This window comes from Rhinolophus sinicus, chromosome 16 (genome assembly GCF_057876585.1).
Source record: "Rhinolophus sinicus isolate RSI-liver-muscle chromosome 16, RSI-T2T, whole genome shotgun sequence".
Taxonomy (NCBI): Eukaryota; Metazoa; Chordata; class Mammalia; order Chiroptera; family Rhinolophidae; genus Rhinolophus; species Rhinolophus sinicus.
In genome coordinates this window covers 149255660-149283378 of record NC_142516.1, presented here as the reverse complement: position 1 = coordinate 149283378, position 27719 = coordinate 149255660, and the positions used below count along the sequence as shown (strand labels likewise).

Below are 27719 nucleotides of genomic sequence, written 5' to 3'. Positions count from 1 at the left end.
ATGAAATGCAAGCTATACATACATAATACACATAGCCTTTCTGTGTGATTTATTTAGTGAACGCAAAAGTGGACCCTGGAAGATGAGAATGGCTGAGAGTCAAGGGTTTGAGAGGAGGGATCACTGCTCACTGCTGCTCCTTGTTGAAATGCACTGGCAATGAGTCCTAAATGTCTGAATTCCAGATATGTAAAACGGAAAAGTGAACCCAAATATATATCTCATTCCAATGAACCCAAATATATATCTCATACCAATGAGATATATGTTTGGGTTCACATTTCAGTTTTACAATAGTGACAACTCGAAGACATTAAATTGATGCTCGATTCCTTAGCACTATGGAGTTGGAGCTTACGTTTGTGGTTCCTTGTACCCAACCACTAGGTCCAGTGTTCATGGCAGCCTCTGTAGATGGGCTGCCATATGTCCTCTAACTTGACCTAGGTTTCACCTATCCCTGAAGGCCCAGCTTTCTCTCTTGGCAGTGCTGGGGGCCTTTCTGGAACTCTGTCATCTCCTCTGGAAGATGACTGGGCAGCTCTCCAGGATATTCCTCACAGGTACGCGTGTTTGCCTTCCCCTGTTGATCAAGAAAGGTTCTCTGCCATTTGTCCTGGTGAGGGCCCGACTCTCCTTACTGGCTTCAGATGGGTATCCATTTCACATTGACTTTTGGGCCTTCTCCAAAGAAGAAAAATTAAAATAATTTATAATCTCACCTCCCAAAGTAAACCTATTTGGTATATCTCTTACCGGTTGCTATTCAGTGCTCATATAAATAAGAGTATTAATAAAGAATATGGGTTCAATTTTTGAATGCCTTTTTTGATATCTAGTAGTTATTATGTGATTGATGCTGTCTTTTCTGGTTATAATGACTTAAGTAGATAGTTTCCCATGGGTTATTCCACCTCAATACCCAGCTTAACTTTTACTTATTCATAGTAGATATTCCTTTTGTGTTTTTCGTTACTTAGGTAGGATTTTATTAAGACATTTTGAGTATAACTGTCTTTTAAAATGTTCTTGTTTTGCTTGGGCTCAAGTAAAATGAGTTTGGGAATATAACATTCTTTTTGAAGAAAAGTTTATCTGTTGAACGTTTGGAAAATTTTCCCAGGCTTATTTATTTATATAGACTTGGGGGAGAGGAGAAGTCCATAATTATTTTCTGATTTTTCCTTTTCTTGGTCTTTTCATGTTTTCAGTAACATACATGATAATACTTTTTTGTTTAATTTTTACTTATTCTTTGTTTTTGTGTCCTCTTATTGGTTTCAAAATTCTTTAGATAAGGACTTTGTTCATTCTTCCTTATATTGGTGTAGAGGATAATACATTTTCTTTTCAGTGGGACTTTGCTAGAATACCATGTACTTATATTTATATTTGCAATGTTAAAAATATTCTTAGTGACTTTCAAAAAGCATTTTCTTCTAACCAGTGTCTTATAGGGTATTTTAGCTTGCAAATGATTGGTTGAGTTTTATTGTGTTCTTTATTTCTAATTTTATGCATTATTATCTGAGAATATATGCCATATACATAGAACTTCTGTTATAAGTGAGTTTTTGTGTTCCAGCAAAATTGTTCTAATTATTATTAGAAAAGTATAATATAAGAAAATGTATATCCTTATTTGCCAGTTTTTGCTCCCCAGAGATTTTTTTTTTTGGTTTCTGACCTTATTTATTGTACTGGGTAGGTTGGTATTTCCTTAATTAATGGCTTGTTTGAATGGATAGTAGAATGTTGGTACCTTCTAGATTTTGCCTGCTATCTACGTGAGCCTCAGGCACTCTGGCTGGTAAACAGAGCTAGTGGCACTATTTTTGGGCTATGGGGAGGATGAGGGAGAACCTACTAGTGAAGGATCAGACCAGTAGCTGGCCTGCTGCCAGGAGCTTTCTTGGGGTTCCCGTTCCCCTTCTTGGCTCTCTAGGTGTTCACGGAGTCTCCCAGTAAAACTTTGCTCTGTAGGTACGGACCCCAAATGGTGGTTGTGTAGCATTGTGAGTAGTAAATGAAATAATGCAAGTAAGTGCCTAATCCAATGGTACGTATTATTAGGCGAAAGTGCTTTGTGAGAAGATGAAATGATTTGAATGAAAAAATTTGCATTTCTCAACATTTCTAGAAATAGAAGTCTTGTGCTTTGATGTCTCATTTCACATGTGACTTACTCTCTGAGCTGGAGAATGATCTGGAACTTACTCCTCAACCCCACTTCACTGCCAGCTTTCCTCTTTCGTGACTTGTGGGTGTGGATGAGTTCTGTATCTGATTTTGTATCTGTCTATTTTGATCAGGCAGTGTATTCCATGGGAACTGAGTATTTGCTTTGGGAGAGGAAGGGTTATCTTTCTTTTTCCCTGGGGCTTTATTTGTGCAGTTTTAACTCCTTTAACAGTGGTGCTTTTGCCTATGCACTGGGTATCTTTAGTTTCTAAGAACCCAAACTTCAGTTAGGGCTTCCGGAGCCTTGTCGCAGGGCCTTCCCTACTGATTGCACGAAGCAAGAAGGGCCCGGGATGTGGACATCAAAGGGCCTTTCTTTCTTTGGTGTTCCGTGAATGCTCTGATCCGCTGCATGAATAGACATTTGTGAAAAATCCTTGCTCATACAAGAAAGGTTTTAAGACATTTAAAACATCCATAATTTAGAACCATAAAAAGACAGTGCATCATTTGCTTTATAAGTCTAATAATAATTCGGTCATCATTTTGATTATTTGATGGATTTTTTTTCCCCCTTGGTGTTTTCAGTAGCTTACACGGCTGATTATCCCAATAGCTTGACTGGTAGCTCTGAGCTAGAAGAGGTGAGAGGTTTGGTGGAGACTATGCATCTAAAATGACTGAGTCATAACGTCACTGAATATTAGAAACTGTGACAATTTTAGAGTTGATCCAAAGGGCCAGGAGGCCGCCTGGCATGGTGGTGAAGACCAACCTGTCTGCGATCTGGTCCTGCATCTCCCACTTTACCAGCTGGGTGACCGTAGGAAAGTTGACTTAATCTCTTTGCCTCAGTTTTTAATCTGTAAAAGGGGTTGACTATAGTATTTACCTCATGGTGATTGTAAGGTTTAAGTTAGTTAGTATTTATAAAGCTTGTAGAACAGTGCCTGCTCTGTTCTAGAAAGTGCTACATAAGTGTTGGTTAAATTAAAGTGATAATAACATATTTTTCCACATTCTATGAATGTGGAAAGATTAAGTTAATTTTATAATACACTCAAAAATGTAAAAAAGTTAGTATTAGACCTAGTAAAAAATTGATAGCATCTAAATCTTTTTTCTTCCCTTTCAGCAATTCATGGCAGAAATAGGCTATTTAGAATTGTTAATTTTTTAATGGACAACATTGTTTAATTAAATACCTTATTAACTAGGTTAACATTTAAAGTTCTCGTTTTTTCACAAGGAGTTTCACTTTATTATGTACCTTTCTTTTCTTTGACATTTCACTGTTTTAATTAATAATTATTATAATTCTAGGGGAAGTGTTCCAGGATGAGATACCCTTTACACTTCTGTTGTATTTTATTGTATTATTTGGTCTGTGATAATACTGCCTAGTTTTTCTTGAATAATATTGAATCTGTGAGAGAATTTAATAGTCTATTCTTAAATGGTTTAATAGAAATTGCTTTCCTTTTCCCACCCTGAAGGGAGGCCCTGTCATTTCTGATTCATTGAATTTGTAAGCTTTGGGAAATGCTTCCTTTTTTTCTTAAAGTTGTATGAAATAGCGCCATTACTCATTCCAGGATATATGTCAGTAGAATGTTATACAGGATGCAGGACACATTTACATTTTGGCATTTATTTCTTACGCGTCATTTCCAGTGCGTTTGAAAACTTCAGCAGAGAATGATAGAAAGTGGGATAATTTTTTAATGAAAAACTTCCTTATTTCATAATGAGGCTGTTGGGAATATCCTGACTTATTTTGAAAAGAAACCTAATGCTTTGTTGTTTTAAAGAAAATACCCTCTGCCTTTTACATTCCAGAAGCATTTTTGGTTATTTAAGTCCCATCATTTTCTCATGAACTAAAGGAGAATAGTTATCTCGTAGGACCTGTGAGATAAGCTAAAATTACTTGACAACATACGGGCTTGACTGAGCCAGAAATTGGCTGCACAGTGTTCACGAAAGCCCAGGATTTGCTTGCCTTCCATTTCTAACCTCAAGTTGGGCTGCTACCTTTGGAGGTAACATCTACACTCTCCCATTTCTGTGACTGAAAAGCACTTCAGAGTAGCCCCAAACTGGAAGCAACCACGATTTGCTTCACTAGGTGAATGGATAGGCAAGCTGTGGAATGTCCAGACAATGGAATATTATTCAGCAATAAAAAGAAATGTGCTATCAAGCCATGAAAAGACAAGGAGGAATCTTAAATGCATATTGCTTAGTGAAAGAAGCCAGTCAGAGAAGATGACATACTGTATGACTTCAGCTATGTGACTTTTTGGAAAGGGCAAAAGTACAGAGACAGTACAAAGATCAGTGGTTGTCAGGATACAGGACAGGGCAAGGGCGCACGGATGATAGATGGATGGAGAACAGGAGATTTTTAAGGCAGTGCAATTATTCTGCATGATATTGTAATGGCTAATGCCTGACATTTTGCATTTGTCAAATCCCACACAACTGTACAGCACCAAGAGTGAACACTAATGTAAACTGTGGACGTGAGTTAATAATAATGTGTCAGTGTTGGTCTATCAGTTATAACAAATGTCCCACACCAATGCAAGAAGTTAATGATAGGAAAAACTGTGTGTTGGGGGGAGAGAGGGTATTTAGGAACTCTCTGTATTTTCTTGGAAACATAAAACGGATCTAAAAAAATAGTGTATTAAAAAATGTTAGTTTGCTCTCTGCATTACTAATACTTAGTCTGGCTTCTTCTTCCTCCCTTTCTCAACTGACACTGAATTCTCTTCATACTGGTGACTACCCAGTCATACCATCTCTAATGAATGAATTTTTCTTAGTTCTCACTCTCCTTGTTGCCCCAACAGCATTCAACATTTTGATTCCACCTCTGGTTCTTGAGGCTCCTGTCTCCTTGGCTTTCTGCTATGATTTTAGAATGGATTTTCAGGCTCAGTCTTTTGTAAAGATGGGATCATCCATCCGATGAACCTCCCCTACAACTTGGTCTGTTATTTCAGGCACACTGAAATCTGCCTCTTACCTACCTTCCATCCATTCCTTTCACTATTTCTTGTCTGTTAGTCTGTATCCATCATGGTACAACTCCTGACTCATGGCGGATACTTCCTTACTGAATGCCGGAAGGAATTCCCGCAAGAATGTGTTCCACCTGCCCTTGGGGCTACTAAAGACGGTTAGCCTTTCAAGGGCCAGGTGACTTCTACTTACTTCTCAGGGAGGTGGCATTCTCTGTTTCTGCAGGTTTGAAAGATCACATAATATACCTATCACCAGAAGTAAACGAGTTGCCTTCAGAAGTTATCTCTGAGTACCTGTTCTCTCTCTGATACGTTATACATCCCATGAAGACAAACCATATGGTGCCGTATTACCGCTTTGTTCCATATAGTGCTAAGTGTCGTTGCTGAAACATAATGTGCTTGTTAATGGCAATGACCCCAATTATTGTGACACTTGAATGATAATATACTTCAAGCAGTCTGTTATTTTCAAAGGTATTGAGTAAGTATATCCAATAATATACTGCACCCTTATTATGGGTTGGGCTAGACTTAGGTGCTTTCCACAAATATTTGGAGAGGCTGATCAGGGTCAACTGAAGACAGAGAGGACTATCTTACTGAGTGGGTGGGAATGATGTGTGTTAAGGAGAGTGAGCTTGGCTGCAGCCGAAGAAATGCAGCCCCTGGTGACAATGCAGCTGCATTGTAATGGGAGAATTGTGAGAGGCTGCCAGCTGGTTTCTTGTCTTCAAGAAGACCACCGATCTCCTTACATTTTGTTTACCCTGGCCTTTTACTTAGAGGCAGAATGGAGGGGGTGGGGAGGCTAAAGTTGAATTTTGTACTCAGAATCATCAAGAAATTGAAATCATTAAAATGTGAACAATTGGAGATTTCTTCCTGCTTTCCTGATTTTTCTCTAGTCGGGTAAAAGAGCGAGCCTTCTCTTCCTAGTATCTTACTTCCACCTGCATTCTACACATTTTTGTCTTTGACTGTCTATTTAATGGAGAAAATATGCTCTATAAATCAGTGAAAATGCAAACAAAAGTGTTGTCTTAAATTGATTTTTATTTTTAACGATTTAAAATTTTTTTTAGGAAAAGGTTGGAGTAGAGATTAAAATTTGGAAAAGGAATGCTACTTTTCCTTGCCAAGAGCTGTTCACGAAAATCAGGCACTCGCTGCGTTTGGTGCATGTGTGAAACGTGGTATGTTAGCTAATCCTCATTGGGACCCTGGGAAGGTTCTCAGGCTGTGGAGCTGCGTCAGAACCTCCTGGAAGGCTTGTTGCAACCCAGATGCTGGGCCCACCCCCAGCCTTTCGGATTCAGCGGGTCTGTGCTGAGACAAAAAAAATTTGTGATTCTAACAAGCTCCCAGGTAATGCTGGCGCTGCTGAGTTACAACCACATTTTAAGAAGGCCTGCGGTACAGGGTGGCTTTCTCTCCATTTCCTAGACAGGGAACATGACGGGTGGAATGGATACATGACTGCCTGAAGTTCTCCCAGGCCCCAGTCTGAGCCTAGGGCGGTCTCTTGCACTAACACAGGAAGGAGTGTGTCACACTCCCAGGTAATGCAGCCAGACGCCGTTCTGCTCCTCTGGACTTGTCATCTAGTTGATCATGGCAGGAAACAAGGAGAAAGGCCTGGAAAGCAAGTGAAATATAGGCCAAATACAAGCAAAAGCCAGGGAGAATAAAGTGAGGTGTTGTTCTTCCTTGAAAGAGTAGGCTTTCTGGAGGAGGTGTCTTTGGAGCCAGGTAGAAAAGACAGTCTTTTAGGTAGACGAAATAGGACAGCAATAGCAGAGCACCAGGAAAACGCAGGTGTGCTGACCAGCAGAGTCTAGTTGGATTAGAAAACGGTTTACTTATAAAGAGACAAATCGGGGCAAATGGTTGAAATCCCTGGCTGGGAATTTTCACATTTTAACTTGGTATGGATTGGATTCTGGATTTTGAGTAGAAAAGGGATATGGTTAAAAGTAGACTTTTGAAATAACCTCTATGAAAAAGTTCTCTTTTGCTTTGAGTTTTCCTCGAAGTACTTTCCAGACATTTTTTTAGGGGTATTTAAGATAGCCTATTTAATTTAATCTCTTCTTTTTACTCCTAGTAAAATTGACAGGAAAGGCACTGAAGAAATAATCTTTATATAGCTTCCGCATTTCAGTTCTGTTTTCCTTACTTTGCAGGTGATATGGGGCACCCTAGTTGTATTTGGTCTCCTCCCAAATGATCAAACAGGCCGAACAATCTCTAGGCTGTTTGAAGTGTCTGCTTGATATAAAACAGCTGATCTGCAGTTGTTTCTTTTGCTCACAGGCTTTTTTTGAAATAAGCAAATCTATCCGTACAGATAGCTGTGTTTTGAACTTTCTCAAAACCCCTTATCTAAGTCCCTGTGAAAAGCCAAGCTTGGCTGGTTGTGCTCTTGCAATGCTGCCTGGCCACCAGCCTTTCTGGGGTATCCCCCCCCCCCGCCCTCGGGCCGCCTCCTGGCCTGCGGGGCACAAGCGCACAAGATGGCTTTGTCACCTGGCACTGTCTGGCTCTTAAGGGAAGAGCCCAGTGAAAGGAGCTGGTGGGGATCTCACGCCCTTCGCCCTTTGCTTTCCTGGATGTCTGACATCGCTGCTTTTTGTCCCTACAAAATGGCAAATGCACTTTCCTTCGTGCTCAATGTGGGGCACTTAGGAAGTACTGGGGGCTCGAGAACCCAGCCCTGGAGCTTCCTACACATCTACCTTTTGCGCTGCGTCTCCTGTGAATAATCACTGTCTATGAATTTTTATTAACCTAGTATTTATCAGTGGCTTCTATTGCAAAATGGAAGGGAAAACTTGTAAAAGTTCCTCTTTGTCAGCCTGTTTTGATAATTGTCACCCTTTACTGTGCTTTCTTTCATCTCATTAGATTTCATGCTCTAAATTGGGCTGGGATTATATTGTCTCAGTAGATGACATTTATAAAACCATTTAATTGTTTCTTAATAAGGTAATATGTAGATGTGGTACAAAATTTAAAAGGTCCAGAAAAGTGTACAAGGAGAAGCAAGTCTCAAGTCCATCTCACTCTGGCCCTTAACTGGGCTGCTCGCCTCAGTGGGGCCAGCTCTCCTGCCAGTTACTTCTTGGTCCTTCCAGAGAGGCTCTGTGTGATCCCAAGAATATTTGTGTGTGTGTGTGTGTGTGTGTGTGTGTGTGTGTGTCCATGTCTATTTATTGAGGTAGAGCATCATAACTTTGATCTGTTCTAAGTGTGCCATTCAAAGGTTTTAGTGAATTTACAGAGTAGTATGACCATTGCCACACTCCAATTTCAGAACAATTCCACCCTCCCCCAAAAGATCTCCATCCCTTGGGCCCTTTCCTGTCATGTCAGTCCCAGCTCCTTTCCCTAGACCCAGGCACGCGTTTTCTGTCTCTACAGATCTGACTTTTCTGGATATTTAATATAAATAGGATCATATGCTATGTAGTCTTTTGCATCTGGTTTCTTTCACTTAGCAAAACGGTTCTGAGATTCCTCCACCTTGTAGCTTGTATCAGCATTTCGTTTCTTTTTGTTGATAAATAATAATCCCTTGTATGGATAGACCACATTTTGTTTATCCATTCACCATTTGATGAATGTTTGGATTACTTCCATTTGTTGACTATTTTTAGCTATGAACATCTGCATGCATACGAGTCTTCCTGTGGATATAAGTTTTCATCTGTCTTGGGGAGATACCTAGGAGTGGAATCACTGAGTCACTAGGAGAACCCAGTCGCTGAGTTGTATGCTAAATGTATGATTAAACTTTTCAATTAGCAATAGTCGCGCCTCGGATAAACCTCATTGGCTACGATACTGCCACTGCGCAAAGCTATGATTAAACTTTTAAGAAACTATCAGTATGTTCACCAAAGTGTCTGCCCCATTTATTTTCCCACCGGCAGTGTGTGAGAATTCCAGCCTTGTCACATTATCTGTAACACTTATTACTGTTCATTACAGTTGGTGTGAAATATTATCTCATTGTGGATGTAATTTGCATTTCCTAATGACTAAAGATGTTGAACATATTTTCATGTGCTTATTAACCATTTGTATACCTTTGGAGATTTAAATTCTCTTTTTATTATCAGTTTTAAAACGTGCTAACAGTTAACTTCCTGTGCCTCTCACCATCTCTAGTCCTTTCCTTGCCAGGTTTTTAGTTCTGTTATTGCTACATTGTCAGGAGTTATAATATTCTGCAGCCATTACAGTTATTTTAGTCTTCTACTTACAGTATAAATGTATTTAAAGTTTACCAATAATCTTTTTTCATTGTTTCATCACTTTTGCCTCTTGTTTTGCTGACGTTTATCCTCTGGAAGGGTTTGGTAACATTTTTCTGAGGTCGTGGCTATTTAAAATGTTGGGCTATTATGTTTGAATGAAAATTTGGCTGGGTTTAAAGTTTTGATTCCATTTTTATTTCTTTTAGGACATTTTGGGCATTTAAGCATTGAATGTTACTGTGGAGAAATCTGAACTTTTGTCCCTTCATAATTTTTTGGAACTTTTTGCTTAAGTGCCCAAATGATTTCTTAATTTTTAAAGATCAGCCATGATACAGGAAGTGTCTTCGTTTTCATCATTTTATGTTAGTTATTTCTGGGATACGATATATTCATTTATTATGGAAATTCATCTTTTATTTCTGGAATGTTATCCAGAATTATACCTTAACATTTTTATCTTGTTCCATTATTTAATTTTTTTTCTTTAGGGACACCAATTGGGGATGCGTTGGACCTCCTCTGTCTTTCCACATTTACCATTTTCCTATCTGTTTTAAATCTTTTGCTTACTTTTCTCAGTCTTTCCCTTCGAGACCCTCATCTTTTCACCAGTGAATATTCCCTTTAAGCTATAACAAAGTAACATAAACAAGAGAAATTATAAGCTACAGAAATCTGTTTCTCACAGTCAGGAAGCTGGGAAATCTGAGATCAGGATTCGGTGTCTCCTGAGGGCCCTCATCCTGGTTCACAGCGGGCTGTTTTTTCACTGTGTCCTGGTGGAAGGGACAGGAGAGTTCTCTGGGGTCTCTTTAATGAAGGCACGAATCCCATTCATGAGGGCTCAACAGTCACCATGTAATCACCTTCCACACGTCCTCCCCACGCCTCATACCTTCACGTTGGGGTTTAGGTTCCAACATATGAATTTGGTGGGGACACAAACATTCATTCTACAACAGTGATATTTTTACTCATTCTTCCATTTTTTTCCCCCTTGAGGTCTGCCCTCATAATTTCCTTCTCATGTTTTCCCATAGCTTCCCTGAACTCTTGTAAATCCTCTTTTGTTTTTATTTATAGAATGGGTTATTTCATTCCTTTGTTAATTTATGACAATATGTTTGGGCAGATTTTTGATCTGTTGCATGTAACATTTCTCCGATGGGTATTTTTCATGTCATTCGTTTTCCTTTTTCCTTTGCAGCATCTTTGTAAAGGTCCTTTTTTGTTGTTGTTGTTGTTATTAGGCAAGTTCTTTACGAAGTAGCTATTTGAAGGAGCTGCACAGCCAGGAGACAGGGCCTTGTCCCATGCTAATAGGAATCCCTGTGACCTGAAGGTGTGTGTGTGTGTGTGTGTGTGTGTGTGTGTGTACACACACAATCCTTTCAACCTTTGTTTTTCTCTTGCTTGAGACTGGTAATGTTCTCAGTGCTGTCTTTGTCTTTTTCACCTTGCCTTAGCAATAGACTGCTTCCTGCGAGCGTGGCTTGGCTTCCTCATTCAAGTCCACGTTTGGTGCTTATTGAGATTTCCCACCACACTGCATCCAGGGAAGCTCGGAGTGCTAACCTGCGCCTCTGTTCCCTTTGTTGCCAGGAAGCTAGTGTTGGATTTGTTGCTCAGGATGTTCTACTTATTTGGGGAGTGTGGTGCAGCAGGCCTGGACGCCTCTTCAAGCAGTTTGGCAACTCTTGGTCACATTTTGTGGTTCAGAGTTGCAGATGTCTTCAAGTATCCTCATGGATGGAGTGATTTGTGTGTATGTTCCTTATTGCTTTTGGGTGAATTCCAAGAGGAAGTCTTTATAAATCAGGATGCTACCGTGTATCCCCGAAAATAAGACCTAGCTGGACAATCAGCTCTAATGCGTCTTTTGGAGCAAAAATTAGTATAAGACCCGGTCTTATTTTATTATAATATAAGACTGGGTCTTATAATATAATATAATATAATATAATATAATATAATATAATAATATAATGTAATATAATATAATGCCACGTATAATATATATATAATATACGAGGTATAATATATATAATATACGAGGTATAATATAATATATAATATAATATAATACTGGGTCTCATATTAATTTTTGCTCCAAAAGACGCATTAGAGCTGATTGTCCAGCTAGTTCTTATTTTCAGTATAACAAGACAACTCAAGTTTTTTATCTGTTCTCTACCAGTTAAAAATTTTATTACTTTTTGTTGTACTTACTATTTCCTTTTCACTAACTTTTCAGATAAATCTAAAGAATAAAATTGTTTCACAAACAGCTTTTTAGTTTTAGGTCCAGAATGATCACATTAGTATAATGTATGACAAGGAAAGAAATACTAATTTCCTTTACTTTGACTATTCCTGAAGGAAATCAGAAATCAGGAAGTTATGGAGGTCAAGTGAGAATAGAGCATGGCTTGATATTTATAAACAAGAGGCCTTTAGGTTTGTTAGACTTGTTCACCTAGACGGCTGTGTTGTTACTCGACTCACCAATTCTGATATCAAGCCTCAGTTGTGGTTACCTGTTTCTGACTTGCCAGCGTTCCTCACATGTTCCCCTGACATTCTCAGGATGTTCAGCTCAGAACTCTTGGCTGGATTTAAACAGTACTTTCCACGTACAGCAACAGTCTGCGTGCAAGTATGAAAACAAAAAGAATGTGTGACATACTTTGCTTAAATGTTAACATCCAGAAGTAGAAATAATATACAGGCATGAGGTCATTTGAAAACTAAAGGGGAAAAAGAAAGAAAACTAAAGAAAGGGGAAGTGAAGGTACCAAGCATCTATGAATCAGTAACTCAATTTGATTTTTAAATGCCAAGGTGCTCAAAATTGATCTTGGACCAGAGGGAGAGAAAGGGTTCAGTTTAGGGGGTGAGGCGTGTTGCTCCACTTGAATAGGATAAGGAGAAAATGCATTTGCAGGAGGGGTGCTAGCACCTTTGAGATGGGGTGATATGGAGGATAGGCCCTTCCATCAGCTCCCTGGATGGGCATCAGCCACAGCCAGTTGCATGTCCCCCGGACTCAGGGCAGCAGGAAGCAGAGCGGCCAGGTCCAGCATCCACGTCCGAGCGCAGGGCCTGTCAATTCTGATGGAGTGCAGGGCAGAGAAGGCAGGATTAGAGGAGGGATGTTTTGAATGCAAGGAGAGGTCAACGCCAAAGTAGGGAAAAATGGAAAGAGGAGGCTGGGAGTGGGAAGACAACCGCAGTGATGTCATAGTTTTCTCTGGAGGTTGCATTTATTTTTAACCATGAGCCCGTGAACAGAAAACACGGGGAAGTAATTTCGCGTGGTTTGTGAAGATTGTATTTTAAACATAAGTGATTTCATAATTAATGTATACCGCCCAGATTAGATTCATCGCACAAATATTGATTTCTTTTTCACTTTGGTGTAAGACGCTGTGCAAGGATTACATATGAACAAGGTCTGGTCGTATCTCTCAAGATTCATAGATGAATTAAGCAAAGCACAGATCACACAGCCAAACAGATTAGAATTAGGTTCTTAAAAAAATCTTATTTGGGGCAGAAATTAGAAACGTACTTATAAACAGACCTGTGAAATCACAGATGGTTCTTCAAAAAAGAAGGAACAATTCTCAGAAAGGCTGGTCCTTAACTAGCATTGCCTTGTCACAGAACCCCAATCTTAAAGGATTGCATAAGAACAAATAATGATCTCTTACAGGCTGTGGTGGAAAGTTAGTTGGGAAAGTGTGTGTGGGAGAAATAAGACGTAAGTACTGTTTCCTAGGTAGCCATTAGACCCTTTTTCTGCCTGATCAAAGGCGGTGTCTGTCTTTTTAGTCCAGGGTGGTTTTATGACTCAGGTTATTGAGATGTCTCCAGAGTTTCTGATCTGTTGACCTCAGGGCCAGCCCTTCATGTCACAGTGAGAATGTCAGAAGTTTTGCTAAGAGGGAGGGAGGTGTTTCCGTATGGAATTTTGTGGGAACCTTCTGGGAACCGGACTCTTCAGAAGAAGGATGAGCATGAGTTGTGCAAGAAACACCTGGAAAATAAGATGACAAACTGGGTGGTTTTTCCTGAATAAAGAGCTGAAGGGTGACTTGTTTTTAGATGTGTAAGACTTAGCTCTGTACCTCGCACCAGAGGTGACCCCCTGGTGCCCCTTCCATGGCTTTATCACTAAGTGTCACTGGCTCTTCCTTTCCATGCCTCTTTTCCATCTTCTCCATGAACCCTTGTATGAGTTTGCTAGAGCTGCCATGACATAGTACCCCAGGCTGGGTATCTCTCAGTGTGCACACATTTCCTTTTCTTAAAAGGACACCAGTCAGATGGGATGGTGGCCCATCTTAGTGGCCTTCTTTTAACTTAATCACCTCTTTAAAGACCCTTTCCCCAAATACAGTCACATTCTGAGATATTGGGGATTAGGGCTTCAACATAAATTTGGGGGTGGATGGACATAGTTCAGCCCATAACAAACCTCATGACTGGGTACGTTTGTTCTTTTTGCCTTTTTGGTTCCACGTCCCCCACATTCATTTCCTGTCATCATGGCTTTAACTTGTGCAGCAAGATGGACTCTGAACCCATACCCCACAGGCAGCGCCACCTCTCCTCAGCCTGCTGGATTTCCTTTTATAACCCTACACAGTGTCCCCAATCAAACTCACACCTTCCCCTCCCCTCCTGCTTCCTCCCCCTGCCCTGATTTAAAACTTTCTGATCATCATTATGCTTTTTATCTCCTCTCAATAGCTAACCATTTACAACATGGGGTTGGGGTTGGTTTTTCCACAAAAGTGGTTTTATAAAATCACTTTTTCATTTTCATCGCTTCTCTCCACATTGTCCCCTCAAGCCCAAATTGTTGCAACAGCTTTGTAATTGGACGTCCCTAGCCCTACCTGCCATCCTACCTTTTTTTTTTTGGAGCCCATAGTATATATCATTTTCAGATTTATTTTTTTTTAAATTCTACTTTTTGTTGTTATTCTTACCCCAGTGGCTCCTTACCGCCTACAGTGTAAAGACCATATTTCTCAGCTAGGCATTTGAGGTCTGATTCCAGCCTGTCTTCCAAATACATCTTTAACTCTTCAGCATTAGTTCTCACTCTTCTTCCTATATGCCATCTTATTTCTGTCCCATAGCTTTGCTGGTGCTTAGGCATTCCTGGAATGCCTCCTCCTGTGTATTTCTGTCTCCTTCCAAGTATTACCCAATGTCTGAGACTAAATCGAGTTGAGTTTCTACCTTCTCCATGATGGAAGCCCTCCCCTCTTTTTTAAAAACCACTTCATCTGACATTGAAATCTCATTCCTTTGTGCTCTTGCGACAGTTAGTATATTGGCCATAGTATAAATGTACTGCAGATTGGTCCAGTTGTCAAGCAGCCATTACTGAGTGCCACTCTGTGCTGAGCATTGTACCTGGGTAGGTGCTGAGGTCCTACCCATATTCTAGAATGGGTTTATGCTTCAGGTTTATCATGATGTCGTGGGGGAGGTGACCAGGCAGACTCAGATGGTACTGACCACCTTGCTGAGGCTTGAAGGGGGTGAGCAAGAGGGGGCAGTAGGACCTGAGCTCTGCCTGGGAGTCAGGGCTGAGACGTTGGAACTGACTGAGCTTTAAAGCAATGGTAGAAGTTTTCAGGTGGAGAATGAGTGCAGAGCATTCAGTCAGAGAGACCCACATTGCAAGACAGAGGCAGTAGGAGGAGAGTGAGAAACGCCGTGTGGTGAGAGAGAAGAGTGGCCTGTTTGGAGAGGAAAGATGATTGTATTTTGTTTTTAGGAAAATAGCTTTGTTGAATCTATACTATGTAGGACGGTTTGGGAAAGGGGGAACCAAGTCATGGGTTGGCAGGGAGGAAGTGAATGAATTAGGAGGTAGTTGTCATAGAAACAAGCAGAAGAAATCAAAAGAATAACACTACAGTGTGTCGCTTGTGTTTGTGTGAGTGTACATTTAGTTTTCTCAACCTGATTATAAACGTGGGAGCCACATATATGTTTCATCTATTTATGGTTATAATACATGATTTAGTATGTTACTGTGTCCAGAAAAGGTAATTAATGGATGCTAATGATATGGCGTAGGCACTGTTCCTTATCTTCCTGCCAGACTTGAAATGTGTAAAAAGTAGTACCTAACTCACTGTAGACACTGAATAATATGTTGAGTACTACTGAATCTGTGGCATGAATAGTGAAGAGCTGACTGTAAAACAAGAAAAGAATAAAATATGTAAAAATATGCAAAAGAATAAAATGTGCACAAATATTTGCATGCCGTGAGTAGCTAAAGGTGACATTGTTAGTGAGGGGACTGGGGTCTCACCCTGTGATTCCTGAGCAGATGGTGGAGAGCCTGCTGTGGTTTCCGGAAATGACACGAAGGGTAGAAGACAACAGACGTTACTTAGGTGGTTTAAATGAGTCTCCTCTTCTGATTGATGTATTTTTCTTTCTCATTGCTTCTTGCAGATATTATATAATCTGCTTTCATCATGGGAGAAATAGAGCAGAGGCCAACTCCTGGATCGCGACTGGGGGCCCCAGAGAATTCGGGCATCAGTACCTTGGAACATGGGCAGAAGCCGCCCCCAACACCTTCAGGAAAACTCATGTCCATCAAAATCCAGATGCTGGATGACACCCAGGAGGCATTTGAAGTTCCAGTAAGTGGAGGGTGTATCTGTAAACCCCAGTGTGCGGGCCGCCTTTGGCGTGGGGAGCTTTGTCTCATTCCCGTGTTTCAGTGACATGAGATGGCAGGAAGAGGGTCTGCGTATTCTGCACCCCCAACACTCCTCGGACCCTTTCTGGTTCTGAGCTGTCGATTTTTAGATTTATGAACTGCCTGTATAGTGACTATCACTGGGCACATCACTGGAATTTTACTGTGATTTTCCATGTCCCGATATATATGTGTACGCTTGTTCATATGTATGTATCATGTATATTTGAATTAGAGACAATTGTGGTCTTGTGGCTGGATCTCAGTTTAACTTGCTCGTCACAGGCAGTTCTTCTGCGTGTGTGTGCGTGTGCACTTCTCTAAGGGACTGGCAAAAAAGGTTCTGAGAAAACCACCGAAGAGCTGTGCAGGTGTTCTCATGTCAAGGGAGACGCTGACAGCCATGTCTGTGGGTGGCGAGTCAGGGTGCAGAAAAACCCTCATCCAAGCCCACAGTGTGGCAGCCCTGGAATTGAAGAGGCCCCCCATTCCAGGGCCAGGGGCATCTGGGAGCTGGGCAGAGAGGAGGGAACCGGCAGCCGTGGCCTCTTCCGTCAGCTGAAGGCCTGCACCCCCATGGTTCTGTTTTCCTCAGAGCTCCTACCCTTCCTTTTCCTTCTCCCCAACCTCCTCCTAAAAACAGAAATCCTAAGCAGAGAGTAGGGATCCACCGTCATGTATGTGCAGATAGGATTTCTTGTTCCCAAGGCAGGGAGCATAAGATGTGTGTGTCTGGCTCTCTAGAGCTCTGCCTACACTGTCCTCAAGCATCGTTATCCCTTCCATGAATTAGAGTCCACAGACTTCGCACACTTTGGATTTCATTTTTCGTGCTCTGTCTTGGGTACTAAACAACACGTCTAAACATTGGGTACTAAACATAGTGGGGGAAGAAAATAACTCTCGTATTCCAGATAGCCAGCTTGTAAACCAAGTTTGGGAACATAACCTGTTTTTAAAGTGGAGACGATTCTGTTGGCAAGAGTGATTGCAACGTAGATTGGCATGAACGCCTATAACCTATCATTTAATCATTTGTTTGATATGGTTCATTATATTCATTTCAAAGAATATTGTTCAGAGTGTGAATTACCACTAAGTATCTCAGGGAAAGATAAATCTCAGAATAGCTATGTTTAAAACCACTAATTCATTGCACATTGCAAGCAACCTTTGTATCTTTCTAATGTTTTTGTTTTGGAAGTTATATCTATCAAGGCCTTGGGAACATCTTCATATCTTGGTGAACAAAGCTGTTGCTAGTCTGCTGAAATTGTAAAAATAAATGGAGACGTGCACCTGCTAGCCCCCCCCCACCCCCCGCAATTTTTTGTCTTCATTGCTAGGGCGGTTTGGTGAGGTATTTAGATTCAGTATTTCAGTGTTTCCTTTTTGGTACAGTTAAGGAGTTCTGAGCCCAAGTCTCTAGCAACGCATTCTATTAAATGGTGCTCCCGTGTGTGCTTTGGACTGGGGAGCTCTGAAGCGCTGCTGTTGTGTGTACCAGCTACAAGGAACATTGTACTATATTCAGCTGCAGTTCTTCAGTTTCCATAAACTCTGTTCCTACGTACTATTTAGGGACTACATAGGAGCTCCCTGCCTAAGAAATAGGAATAGAAATGTTTTCATCTTTTAAAATTATTTTACTTGAGAATTTCTGATGCCTGTGCTTTGTATTTGTAACTTCTCTACCTAGAAGGAACCTTTCTCACTGCCCCCCGCCCCATAAACTCCTTTGCACCCTTAAAGGCCATATCAGTTTTACCCAGATGCCAACTCCTTGAGGCAGTGACCTCCTTCAGACCTTTTTGCTCAGATACATATTCATATACCGAGGTAGAGTCGAGTCAGACTCCCTGGGTTCAAATCCCAACTTCTGCTAACTCATTGACCACCTTGAACAAAGCATTTAACCTCTCTGTATCTCAGTTTTTCTCCCTTGTAAAATGAGGCTAGTAATAAACCCTTCCTCATTTTATGAGAATAAAAGAATTGATACAAATAAAATGTTTGGAGCAACTCTTGGCATGTACTAAGAGCTTAATACAAACATGATTAGTGGTGTTGACATCCATTTGCCATATCACTGCTGGCTTCTCAGGGCTGGGGCCTTGTCTTATTGTCTCATCCCCAGCGCCTAGCTCAACACCTGGCCTGTAGTAAGTGCTCGTTAAATGTTTGCTGACTGAATGTTAGGATGAGTTTATTTTATAAGTAGAATTAATGTCACTGTTAGTTTTTCACATGTCTCATCTATTTGTATTTTTATTTTCTAGTTTGGTCAGACTGTTCCTTCTCAACCAGTGGGCAACAGATGTTTTCTATAACTGGCTGTAGAAAGGCAGATATCAGCATTTTTATTGACGAAGATGATTCTAAATTGCTACCTTGTGCTTTTTAAGAACAGAACCAGCCAGGCCTTCACCAGCTGGAAGGCATCAGGCTGGCCGTGGTGACTAAATCGCAGTGCTCAGGATTGGAGCAGAGTGACACGGGCTTGCAAGAGACCCAGTTCCCCATAACTGCTTTTAAAACCTTGCTCCAAAACTTTGTGCTGTGAATTCATCAAGGCTGAGGGTCTGACCCTGGCAGTGTCCCTGTTGCCCATGTATGATCCCGCCTTTGGCTGGGTTCCCCAAGAGCATGGATTCTCTTTGCTCACTCCCATTTGCCACACGGATGAGCAGGGCACAGGGCCAGAAGTCATTACAGTTTCCTTGGAGGAACATTCTTCTTTGAACCATGTCTTTCCTTGGGGATTGAATTTCCTGGGCCTTTTCTCACTACTTTTGTTGTAGCATATGGATGGATGCAGGCGAAGTCGTTACTGTAAATGCAAATTCCTTAAACATTTCCTGGCACAGAGAACCAAACGATACTCTCTATGGTTGCTTCCATTGCTATTTATAGCCTTTAAAAATTATTTAAGTGTTTAACCCTTTGAGAGGCCTCAGCAGTGAGCACCAGACTTTTTCCATTCTGTAGCCAGCTCCACTACCACCTTTGCTCTTGAACTTGGGTAGTTTTTTTTAGGTTGTGGGGGCAGAGCCCCAGAAAGAAGTTTCCAGGCTCTCGGCCTCACATAGACAGGTGCTGGCTCAGGTAGTAAATGGCCATCAACTGTGATTGCATGGCCATCAGCTGTGGCTAGTTGGCCGTCAGCTGTAACCAGTGAGCCATTGGCCACTAATATAACTGCTGTGGCTACGCTAGCAGAAAGAAGAGAAAAATGGGGTCTAGCAAGATGTTGGCTGGGCTGGCAAGCGTGGATGGCGGTTTGCGGACAGTGTGGATCCAGCCTCCAGTGAGAGTATAGTGCCACCAGAGAGAATATAGTGGTATGACTCCCCTACCTATGGCTCCGTGGGTGTTCCTTTTTGGCCTCACCATATCCTGCGTTCTTGTATGGGGAGCTGGAGCAGAGACCCCGCAGGCCGCCCCGCACGACAAATGGCGCAGCGAGCAGGGTCTCCCGCATGACATAGGTATTTCCTCTGTAGAATCGAAAGTTCGAAAAGAATTGATAGTAAATTCTTACACAGTGTTTTATCATCTTTATGTGTAAAATGCTGTGCAAATAAGCCTCACCCTGTGGTTTACGATATGCAGTTTACTGTTCCAACCGGAGGTTATAATACCAACTGACTCTTGTGGATCTGAAAAGGTTAATGACACCCCTCCACTTCCGCGCAAGTATCATCCTCTCTTGAGGTCCCTGAGAAGGTTTTATGTGTTCTGTCCTCACGACCCTGCTGGTAAACAAACACGGTTCCTACTGACGTTTTTCAGGATGCAGCAGATGGTTTCTTCTCAAGTGTTTATTCAGCTCATGTGTTTTCATTAGCAAGGTCACTCTAGGAAAAGCTGAGAAGAGCAGAAGTAAAACCAAGCCATCTTTTACTTCTTTTGAATAGCCCCGGTGAGAAAGGTTGGGAAAGTTGGGAAAGATGCTCGAGGCTGACAGGTGGACTCCCAAACTTTGTTGAAAGGGAAGCAGGAGTGGCCTGGGGTGGGCAGGCGGATCGTGGTGGGGCGTTTAGGAAATGGCACCACCGTTAGTGGTGGCAGAAAGAACTTGTTGGCAACCCTGGCCACCTGGCCATCCCAGGGAACAACCGGTTTGGATTTACGTCCTATCGTTTTGCTCGGAAACTTTTATAGCTCCCAACCGCCTGAGGGTAAAGTACAGACTTATGACTTGGAGAGGCTGGGAGAGAGCAGGGAGCCCTCACGAAGGGTCTGCTGTAGACAGCTCAGCTGCTTGGGCCGCTTCCATCATGATCTCCACCACTGTCCTGGGTGTTTTACCTTCTACAGGAGAGTCTCAGGCCAGAAAATTCTCCTCTCTGTTTGCATGCTTAGTTTGGGCCTCGCACAGGTAGAATGTGAGTTCTGTGGGGGCAAGGCCTCTTCTGTGCTTGTTTATCATTGGATCCTACACCTGAACAGTACGTGGACCAGCAGATACCTGATACCTGTAACCAATTGCCCGCACTTCTGTTCAGTTTACTCACACACATTACGAGAAGCGGTTGGTGCTGTCTTCTCGTTGAAATGAGGGGACCCATGGGAAGAGCTTTCAGTCCTTCCTCATGTTTGCACAGAGTTAGTATAGGACTGGGATTGGAACCCAGCCCACGTTAACCCAACACTCTCTGCTTTCCCTGCACTGGGCAGCCGCCTCTTGTAAGATCCTGTGGGCTTTCACTGTCTCACCCACTGGGTCTTTTCAAACTGGCCTCCCAAACAGAAGGCCACCGCATTCTCCCCTCTGTCCTGCTCTGCGTCTTTCCCCATTCTAAACACTGCCCATCCTCCACTTCTAACACACTGATCAAAATCCCACCACAGTCCAGGCCTCCCCGCCACCACAGCGCTTGCTGGAGGCCACCTGTCTCTAATTACAGTACTTGTCTGTACCTCTAATTAGACTTTGAGTCACAGTCTCTAATCTTTCCTCTCTCCCAAATTAGTTTCTTAATATCTCTGCAACTCAGTTTGCTCATCTGCAAAATAAGGTGTTTGTTCCAGATCATATTAAAGGCTTTTTTTCTGCTTTTCCTTTTTGGGAAAGTTGGGACGCTGTGTTGACATCTTTGTTGATGAATTAATTGTTTAACTTTTCATGACTGTATATGTTAATTCCCTAGGCAAATGGTAAACTGAGGAAAGGGATTTTAAATTTAGAAATAAAAACCCCAAGCCCCCCAAAGCCTGATCAGACACAGTAGTTACTGTGTACCTGGTAAGTGCTAAAAAAGAATGTGGTGAGGATGAATCCGCATGCTATGATTTATATATAATATGCTGCTACTTATGGAGCATCAGAATTTAATGTGTGTGGGGTAACTTACATAAACCTCACCGAATTAAATTGGACTGAACTATATATACCGCTTGACAATAGGACATAGGAGACTGAAAGAAGTTAAATGTTTTCTAGAAAACACATTAGTAGTCAGAAATAAACAGTTTGTTGAAAACAGACATCCAGTGTTTTTAAGAGAAATAGTTTGCATGTCATAATAAAAGAGATTGCAAAGGTGTTTTACTGGGGATGAAATTGCCTGTGTTCTCTCTGAGACCTAATTAGGAGTCTCATACTGCCAGCCCTGAAGTGATTAAACATTTATTTCATTTTCTTACCTTTTGAAATGAAAACAGTTGTTTAATTTTTTTAATTGCCACTGAAACCTGGGCTTGACATTAATTGAGAGCTTGTTCTTCCAAGGGCTTTGTGATTCCAGAGAAGGTCTTAAATGGTTGTAGAATTCTAAAGCTGCCTTCCTAAGCTTGAGCTCAGAAAAAAGGACAGAGCATAAGTTTGTCTTTTTAAAAAGCTCTGTGTGTGTGTGTGTGTGTGTATGTACACCTCTAGTTTATATCAGGAAAAGCAGAGGCTGCCTGCTATGAACTGGGCTTGGGCTCACACACAACAACTATGTCTTTCGGCAATCACCTTCCTTTCTCTGTTTGCTTATTTTGAATGAATTTTGTGTCCCTTTTTTATTTCTATTTCAGCCATCCTAGGGAATGTGCCCTTTTCCATAAATTGCCAAAAGTCTTTCTTCCTTTTTTTTTTTTTTTTGTCCCCGACAAGGTGGGATGTACATATAACTCAAAGTCTTGGAGGAAAATATGTCTCCCTTTCTCATAAGCGTTCTGCTTCTCACTCCCCCTGGAATGACCAGTCCCTGGTGGTGGGATTGCCCCCGTCAGTTGATCTGATTATAGTGATATGAGATGGCAGGTATGAGTTTCACAGCTACTTTATTTTCTTTTGCTTGAAGTGAACATAAGAGGAGGTGTGGTAGTGGTGGTGGTGAGACCTAAATAAAATTTAATTGGCCGTTTAAACCCAGAAGGGAGACGAGTGTGCCCAGAGCTGTATTAACTGCCTCTTTAGCAGCTGCAGTTTGAACCAGGATGAGGAGAAGGAATTTCACAAGTTTACTCAGCTTTTTAAAATAAGTCAGTGTTTCTTTCTCCTTATCAGTGTGGCTTTTGGCTCGTTTTATTAGCAAAGTTTCTGAAATAGTATTTGTGTCCACTCTGCTTTGCATAGTCCCTTTCTGTGTTTTATTTAACATGAATGATAAATGGTGCTGTCTGGGGCTGGCCTCAGGAGGTTAAATTAAAGGCTATTTTAATCGATTAAAACCTTTTTCATAAATCATTTCAGCTCAATACTGTTAGCCTTCCTTCCTAGCTCTTTAGAAGCAAAGAGGAGAATTTAAATGTTAGCCCGAAATGTTTGTGTGTGCCCCTTTCAACTCCAGGCGCTCGTGATCAAAGCCAGTTCTGTGGCTCTGAAATGATGGCAGGAATTCTTTAACAGCTGTTTGCTATTTTCTCCCTGAAAAAAGAATCGCTCAAAGTAGAACCTATTAAAGAGAAGGAATAAACTATAACTGAGGTCTGTATCTGGCATTAAAATGGTCAATGTTCTGAGAAAACGCAGCAAGTTTGAGAAGCTGCTTTTCTCCTCTTTTAAATGGAGATAATACATTTTCTTAATTATAAGAAACAGTGGTTAAAAGGGAAAGTGTAATACATTTTCTTAATTATAAGAAACAGTGGTTAAAAGGGAAAGTGTAATACATTTTCTTAATTATAAGAAACAGTGGTTAAAGGGGAAAGTGTAAGACTTTGGATCCTGGCTTCATCACTTACTAGCTGTTTGACTCTGGATGAGGAGATAACCAACTGTGGGGACAGAGCCCCAGAAAGCAGTTTCCAGGCTCTTGGCCTCACATAGACAGGTGCTGGCTCAGGTAGTAAATGGCCATCAACTGTGATTGGGTGGCCATCAGCTGTGGCTAGTTGGCCGTCAGCTGTAACCAGTGAGCCATTGGCCACTAATATAACTGCTGTGGCTACGCTAGCAGAGAGAAGAATGGGGGCTAGCAAGAAGATGGTGGCTGAGCTAGCAAGAGTGGATTGCAGAGAGGTGGATGCCGCCAGCGAGAATATAGTGGTATGACTGACTCCCCTACCTATGGCTCCGTGGGTGTTCCTTTTTGGCCTCACAATGTTCTGTATTCTTATGTGGGGAGCGGGACCAGAGACCCCGCCGGGTCTCCCACACGACACCAACCATTCCCAACTTATTTCTTTGTCTCTAAGTAAAGAGATTACCTTGTTTCCCCCAAAATAAGACCTAGCCGGAACATCAGCTCTAATGCGTCTTTTGGAGCAAAATTAATATAAGACCCGGTCTTATTTTAACATAATATAAGACCGGGTCTTATATAATATAACATCGGGTATAATATAATATAATATAAGATAATACCGGGTCTCTTATAATGTTATATTATAGTATATGAGACCCAGTATTATCTTATATAAGCTATATCTTATATAAGACCGGGTCTTATATTAATCTTTGCTCCAAAAGACGCATTAGAGCTGATGGTCTGGCTAAGCCTTATTTTCGGGGAAACAGGGTACTTACCACATGCTGCTGAGGTGACACTCAGATGGAATCACCTTCTGTACAAACACCTTGCAGAGTCCTGAACACACACTGGGTTCTCATAAAAGTCTTTTTTTCTTCCTTTCATTCTAAGCTTTAGTTTCATTATTGTTCTTTAACAGAATTGAGATCCTGCTTTCGTTGTAGAGCTGTTGGGTAGGTGAAATGGAAAAAAGAAAGCATATAAAAGCACTTTATTAAAAACTGCATACTTGTATCAGATGGAGTAATTCCTCTCCCCTCCCCCCACCCCAGCTTTTTGTATAGTCTCACTTTTACTTGAGCTTTCTTTGGAGCGTGAGTCCTTATCTAAAACAGAGATGTACCCCAGGTGGCTTTCGAAGGTCTGCAAACGTGAATTGCCACTTGGATAGTTGTGATGAATTCTCAATTTCTAACCAGCACATTTACTTCCTTTTTTTTTTAATGATCTATCTGTAGCTTCTCTGAGCTTCAGGTAGGCTAGCTTTTAAAATTGAGGGGTGTCCTTTTAGCTTAAAATTTTGTGTGCGCTTATGCTTTGCTGAATTCTTGGTTTCTATTTACTTGGCCCCGAACTTCTCCATTTTCCTAGAGCCAGGATTTTTCTAGGAGAATCCTGCCATCCCTCTACCACAGACTGGACTCAGGGTTTCAAGACCCTGGAGGGCAGCTCTTCCCAGTGTGAGTGGGTTCTGGGGGCCCATTTGAAGTGAGCAAGACACTCCTATTTGAAATCTGAAACATTGACATGCAAATCAGACTGATTTTTAAATAATCAGCTGTCTTTTTATGATTCACTTATTTGTTGTCTTCCATTACTTTAAACATTTGAGTTGGGCATCATGGTTTTCAGTCCTGAGAAAAATACAGGGTGATATAATTAATTTAAGGTCGACTGTAGCTAAAATGATTGTGGAAAAGAGCAATTTTAAAAGTTTTTCGTACTTTACAACTGTGAATGAGAGCTGGGTAGGTTTATCTTTACTCATTTATACAAACAGGAAGTTAGTCTCGATACCCACAATGGAATTCTGTGGCTCTGGTGTTATTTTATGGAATGTGATCTTGGAAACATGATATGAGTTCCACAAATGTTTATGGACATGTGAGGCAAGGTGCTTGCTGGTGATAAGAAAATGAATAAAAATAACAACTACCCTTTTAAAAATACCTTGCTGTGTGCCAAACATTGTGCTAGTCTGTACGTACATTATCTCATTGATGGCTGATCACTGATTCTAGAGGTAGGTGGGAATGACCCTGGTGAGGCCTAGAGAGCATAAGGGACTTGGTCTGGGTCATTGAGCTGGGGACAAGGAGCCGGGGTCCCAGCTCACTTAAGCCCTGCTTTCCCGGCCCTTTTAGATGCGCCTGGGCCATAACAAGCCCTTAGCGAGGAGAAGCCAGCACAGCAGTCGTGCTCGTCCCTGAGACAGCTGCCAGTGATATGCGCTCGTCAGTGGGCAGGATGTTGAGCACAGCTGAGTCTGCGGGAGGGACACCCAGTGACCAGAGGACTGGCAATGTCCTATAAGCATGGTGGAGACTGATAAGCGCCTCAGACAGAATGCCGGGAGCTGACAAACACAGGAGAAATGGGGGAAGTGGAATCGATAGGACTTGGCAGCTGATGGGAAGGGAGCACCCAGAGAGTGGGAGAACATAGATCGGCAGTCCTTAGGTTTCCAACCCGAGTGGCTCTCTGCTGTCACAGAGGACTAGGAAACGAACTGGCACAGGCCTTTCTGTGACAACCGTTATACTAGAAATATCTTCTTTAGTTGACATGAAAGGAGTGTTGCTAATGTTGCTCATGAAGGGCATTGCCTTATTTTAATCCCAAAGAACATTCTGGGGCTGTGTAAAGGAACCTCCACGATTCATAATGATGATGTAAATTGTACAAACTGGAAGTATCAAATGGAGGTTGATTGCTTTGTTTCCATTTATATTAGGACAATTATATTTACTCTTTGTATTTCAATTTCCTTGTCATCCACAAGCCACATTGCTCAGTGTACCATCCCTAAGTTAAGGCTAGGCTGGGAAAACATTGAAATCCAGCATCTTCAACAGCCTGTTCAAAATCGTTGAAAACGAATGGGTGATTGCTTTCATTAGCTTATTGTTTAATTTTGATGCAATTTAGTTATGAGGTGTAGTATAAAGCACGTTTGGCTATTATGTCATCTTCCAGAGGTCATTTGTCAGAATGTGTTTCTGTCAGCAAACAGAACTCAGATTCTCACTCAATTACCTTTGATCTAGACATAAGACTGAATGTGTAACGAGTTGAAAAGCTAGACCAAAGAGCATTGGTTATTAAGACATCACAGCAATACCTTTTTCATCATTAAAATCTGTATTAGTTTCCTAAGGCTGCTGTCACAAAGTAGCACAGACGGGGGGCTTAAACAACACAGATATACCCTCTTATAGTTCTGGAGGCTAGAAGTCTAAGGTCAAGGTGTTGGCAGGGGTGGTCCCTTCTGAGAGAAAATCTGTTCTTCCAGGCGTCTCTCCTAGTTTCTGGTGGTTTGCTGGCAATCTCTGGTGTTCCTTTGCGTGGAGACTCTGCCCCAGTCTCTGCCTTCTTCTTCTCATGGGGTTCTGCCTGTGTGGGTATTTGTCTCCAAATGTCCCCTTTTCATAAAGGGGGAATGGGATTGGGGCCCACTCTAAAGACCTCATTTTAACTTGATTATCTCTGTAAAGACCCTATTTCCAAATAAGGTCACCTTTTTAAGCACTGTGGGGGGCGGGGGAGGCTTCAAGCTCTGAATTTGGGGGACACAGTTCAACCCATAACAAAAGCATATTTAACATTGTAAAGATGAGGGGAAAAACACATATATTTTACCAGGCGCCTCAAGGAGGCTTTCCCTGCACACACACACCTCTTTACAATAAAGCAGGTTTAGTCTTTGTTCTCACTGCAACTTTTGCAGAAAGATTTCCTTTTTGATATTGTTGAAAACAGTGCTTGCAGCTCATTGTGTATAAGACTCGATCTGATAGTAAATTTAAAGCATTCCTCAATTTCTGATTCTGAGGATGTGTCCCTTAACTAGGAACAGCAGAAATAAGAAATGGAAGGGCATATGACTGATCGTCTCCCAGAGCACAGGGGACATTGAATGTGATAGATGTCCAGTATAAATATTTGGTCACAGTTTTATGAAAGCCCATGCCCCGGTGTTGGTGACATTTGTCCAGTGCTAGCACTGGGTTGCTTTTCTGAATCCTAGCTGATCTCTCAGTCTTGTCCCTCCCGTTGTATTTTTCCTTCAGCCTCGTAGCAATCTCCACTCTTTCGACCGTCTTCTCCCAGGCCCCTGGTCCTCGTTGATTCTGTGCTCTGTTCAGATCTCAGTGATTTATCCTTTAGGATCCCCCCCTTGCCAGCCGCTCTCCCTTGCCTTGCTCTGATTCCAGCAGTGGCCACAGCTCCTTTCTTCTTTGCTGCTATGTCCAGGCAGTTAGAGCTATTGGAAAAAATTATACTACAACACAGGTTGTAAATTTACAAACTCAGA

At 41.6% G+C, this 27719-nt stretch overlaps 1 protein-coding gene and 1 pseudogene across 2 annotated transcripts in view; one reads left to right on the top strand and one right to left on the bottom strand.

The window, feature by feature from the left end:
• Positions 1-27719, top strand: part of FARP1 (FERM, ARH/RhoGEF and pleckstrin domain protein 1) — a 283093-nt gene that overhangs the window by 47872 nt on the left and 207502 nt on the right. For both annotated transcript variants that reach the window (XM_088792816.1, XM_088792815.1), the window contains exon 2: positions 15968-16161. In XM_088792816.1, coding sequence (XP_088648942.1) covers positions 15991-16161 — 171 coding nt within the window. In that variant the 5' untranslated portion in view covers positions 15968-15990. The remainder of the gene's footprint in view (positions 1-15967; positions 16162-27719) is intronic.
• On the bottom strand, positions 8996-9077 carry LOC141571460 (U4 spliceosomal RNA; annotated as a pseudogene).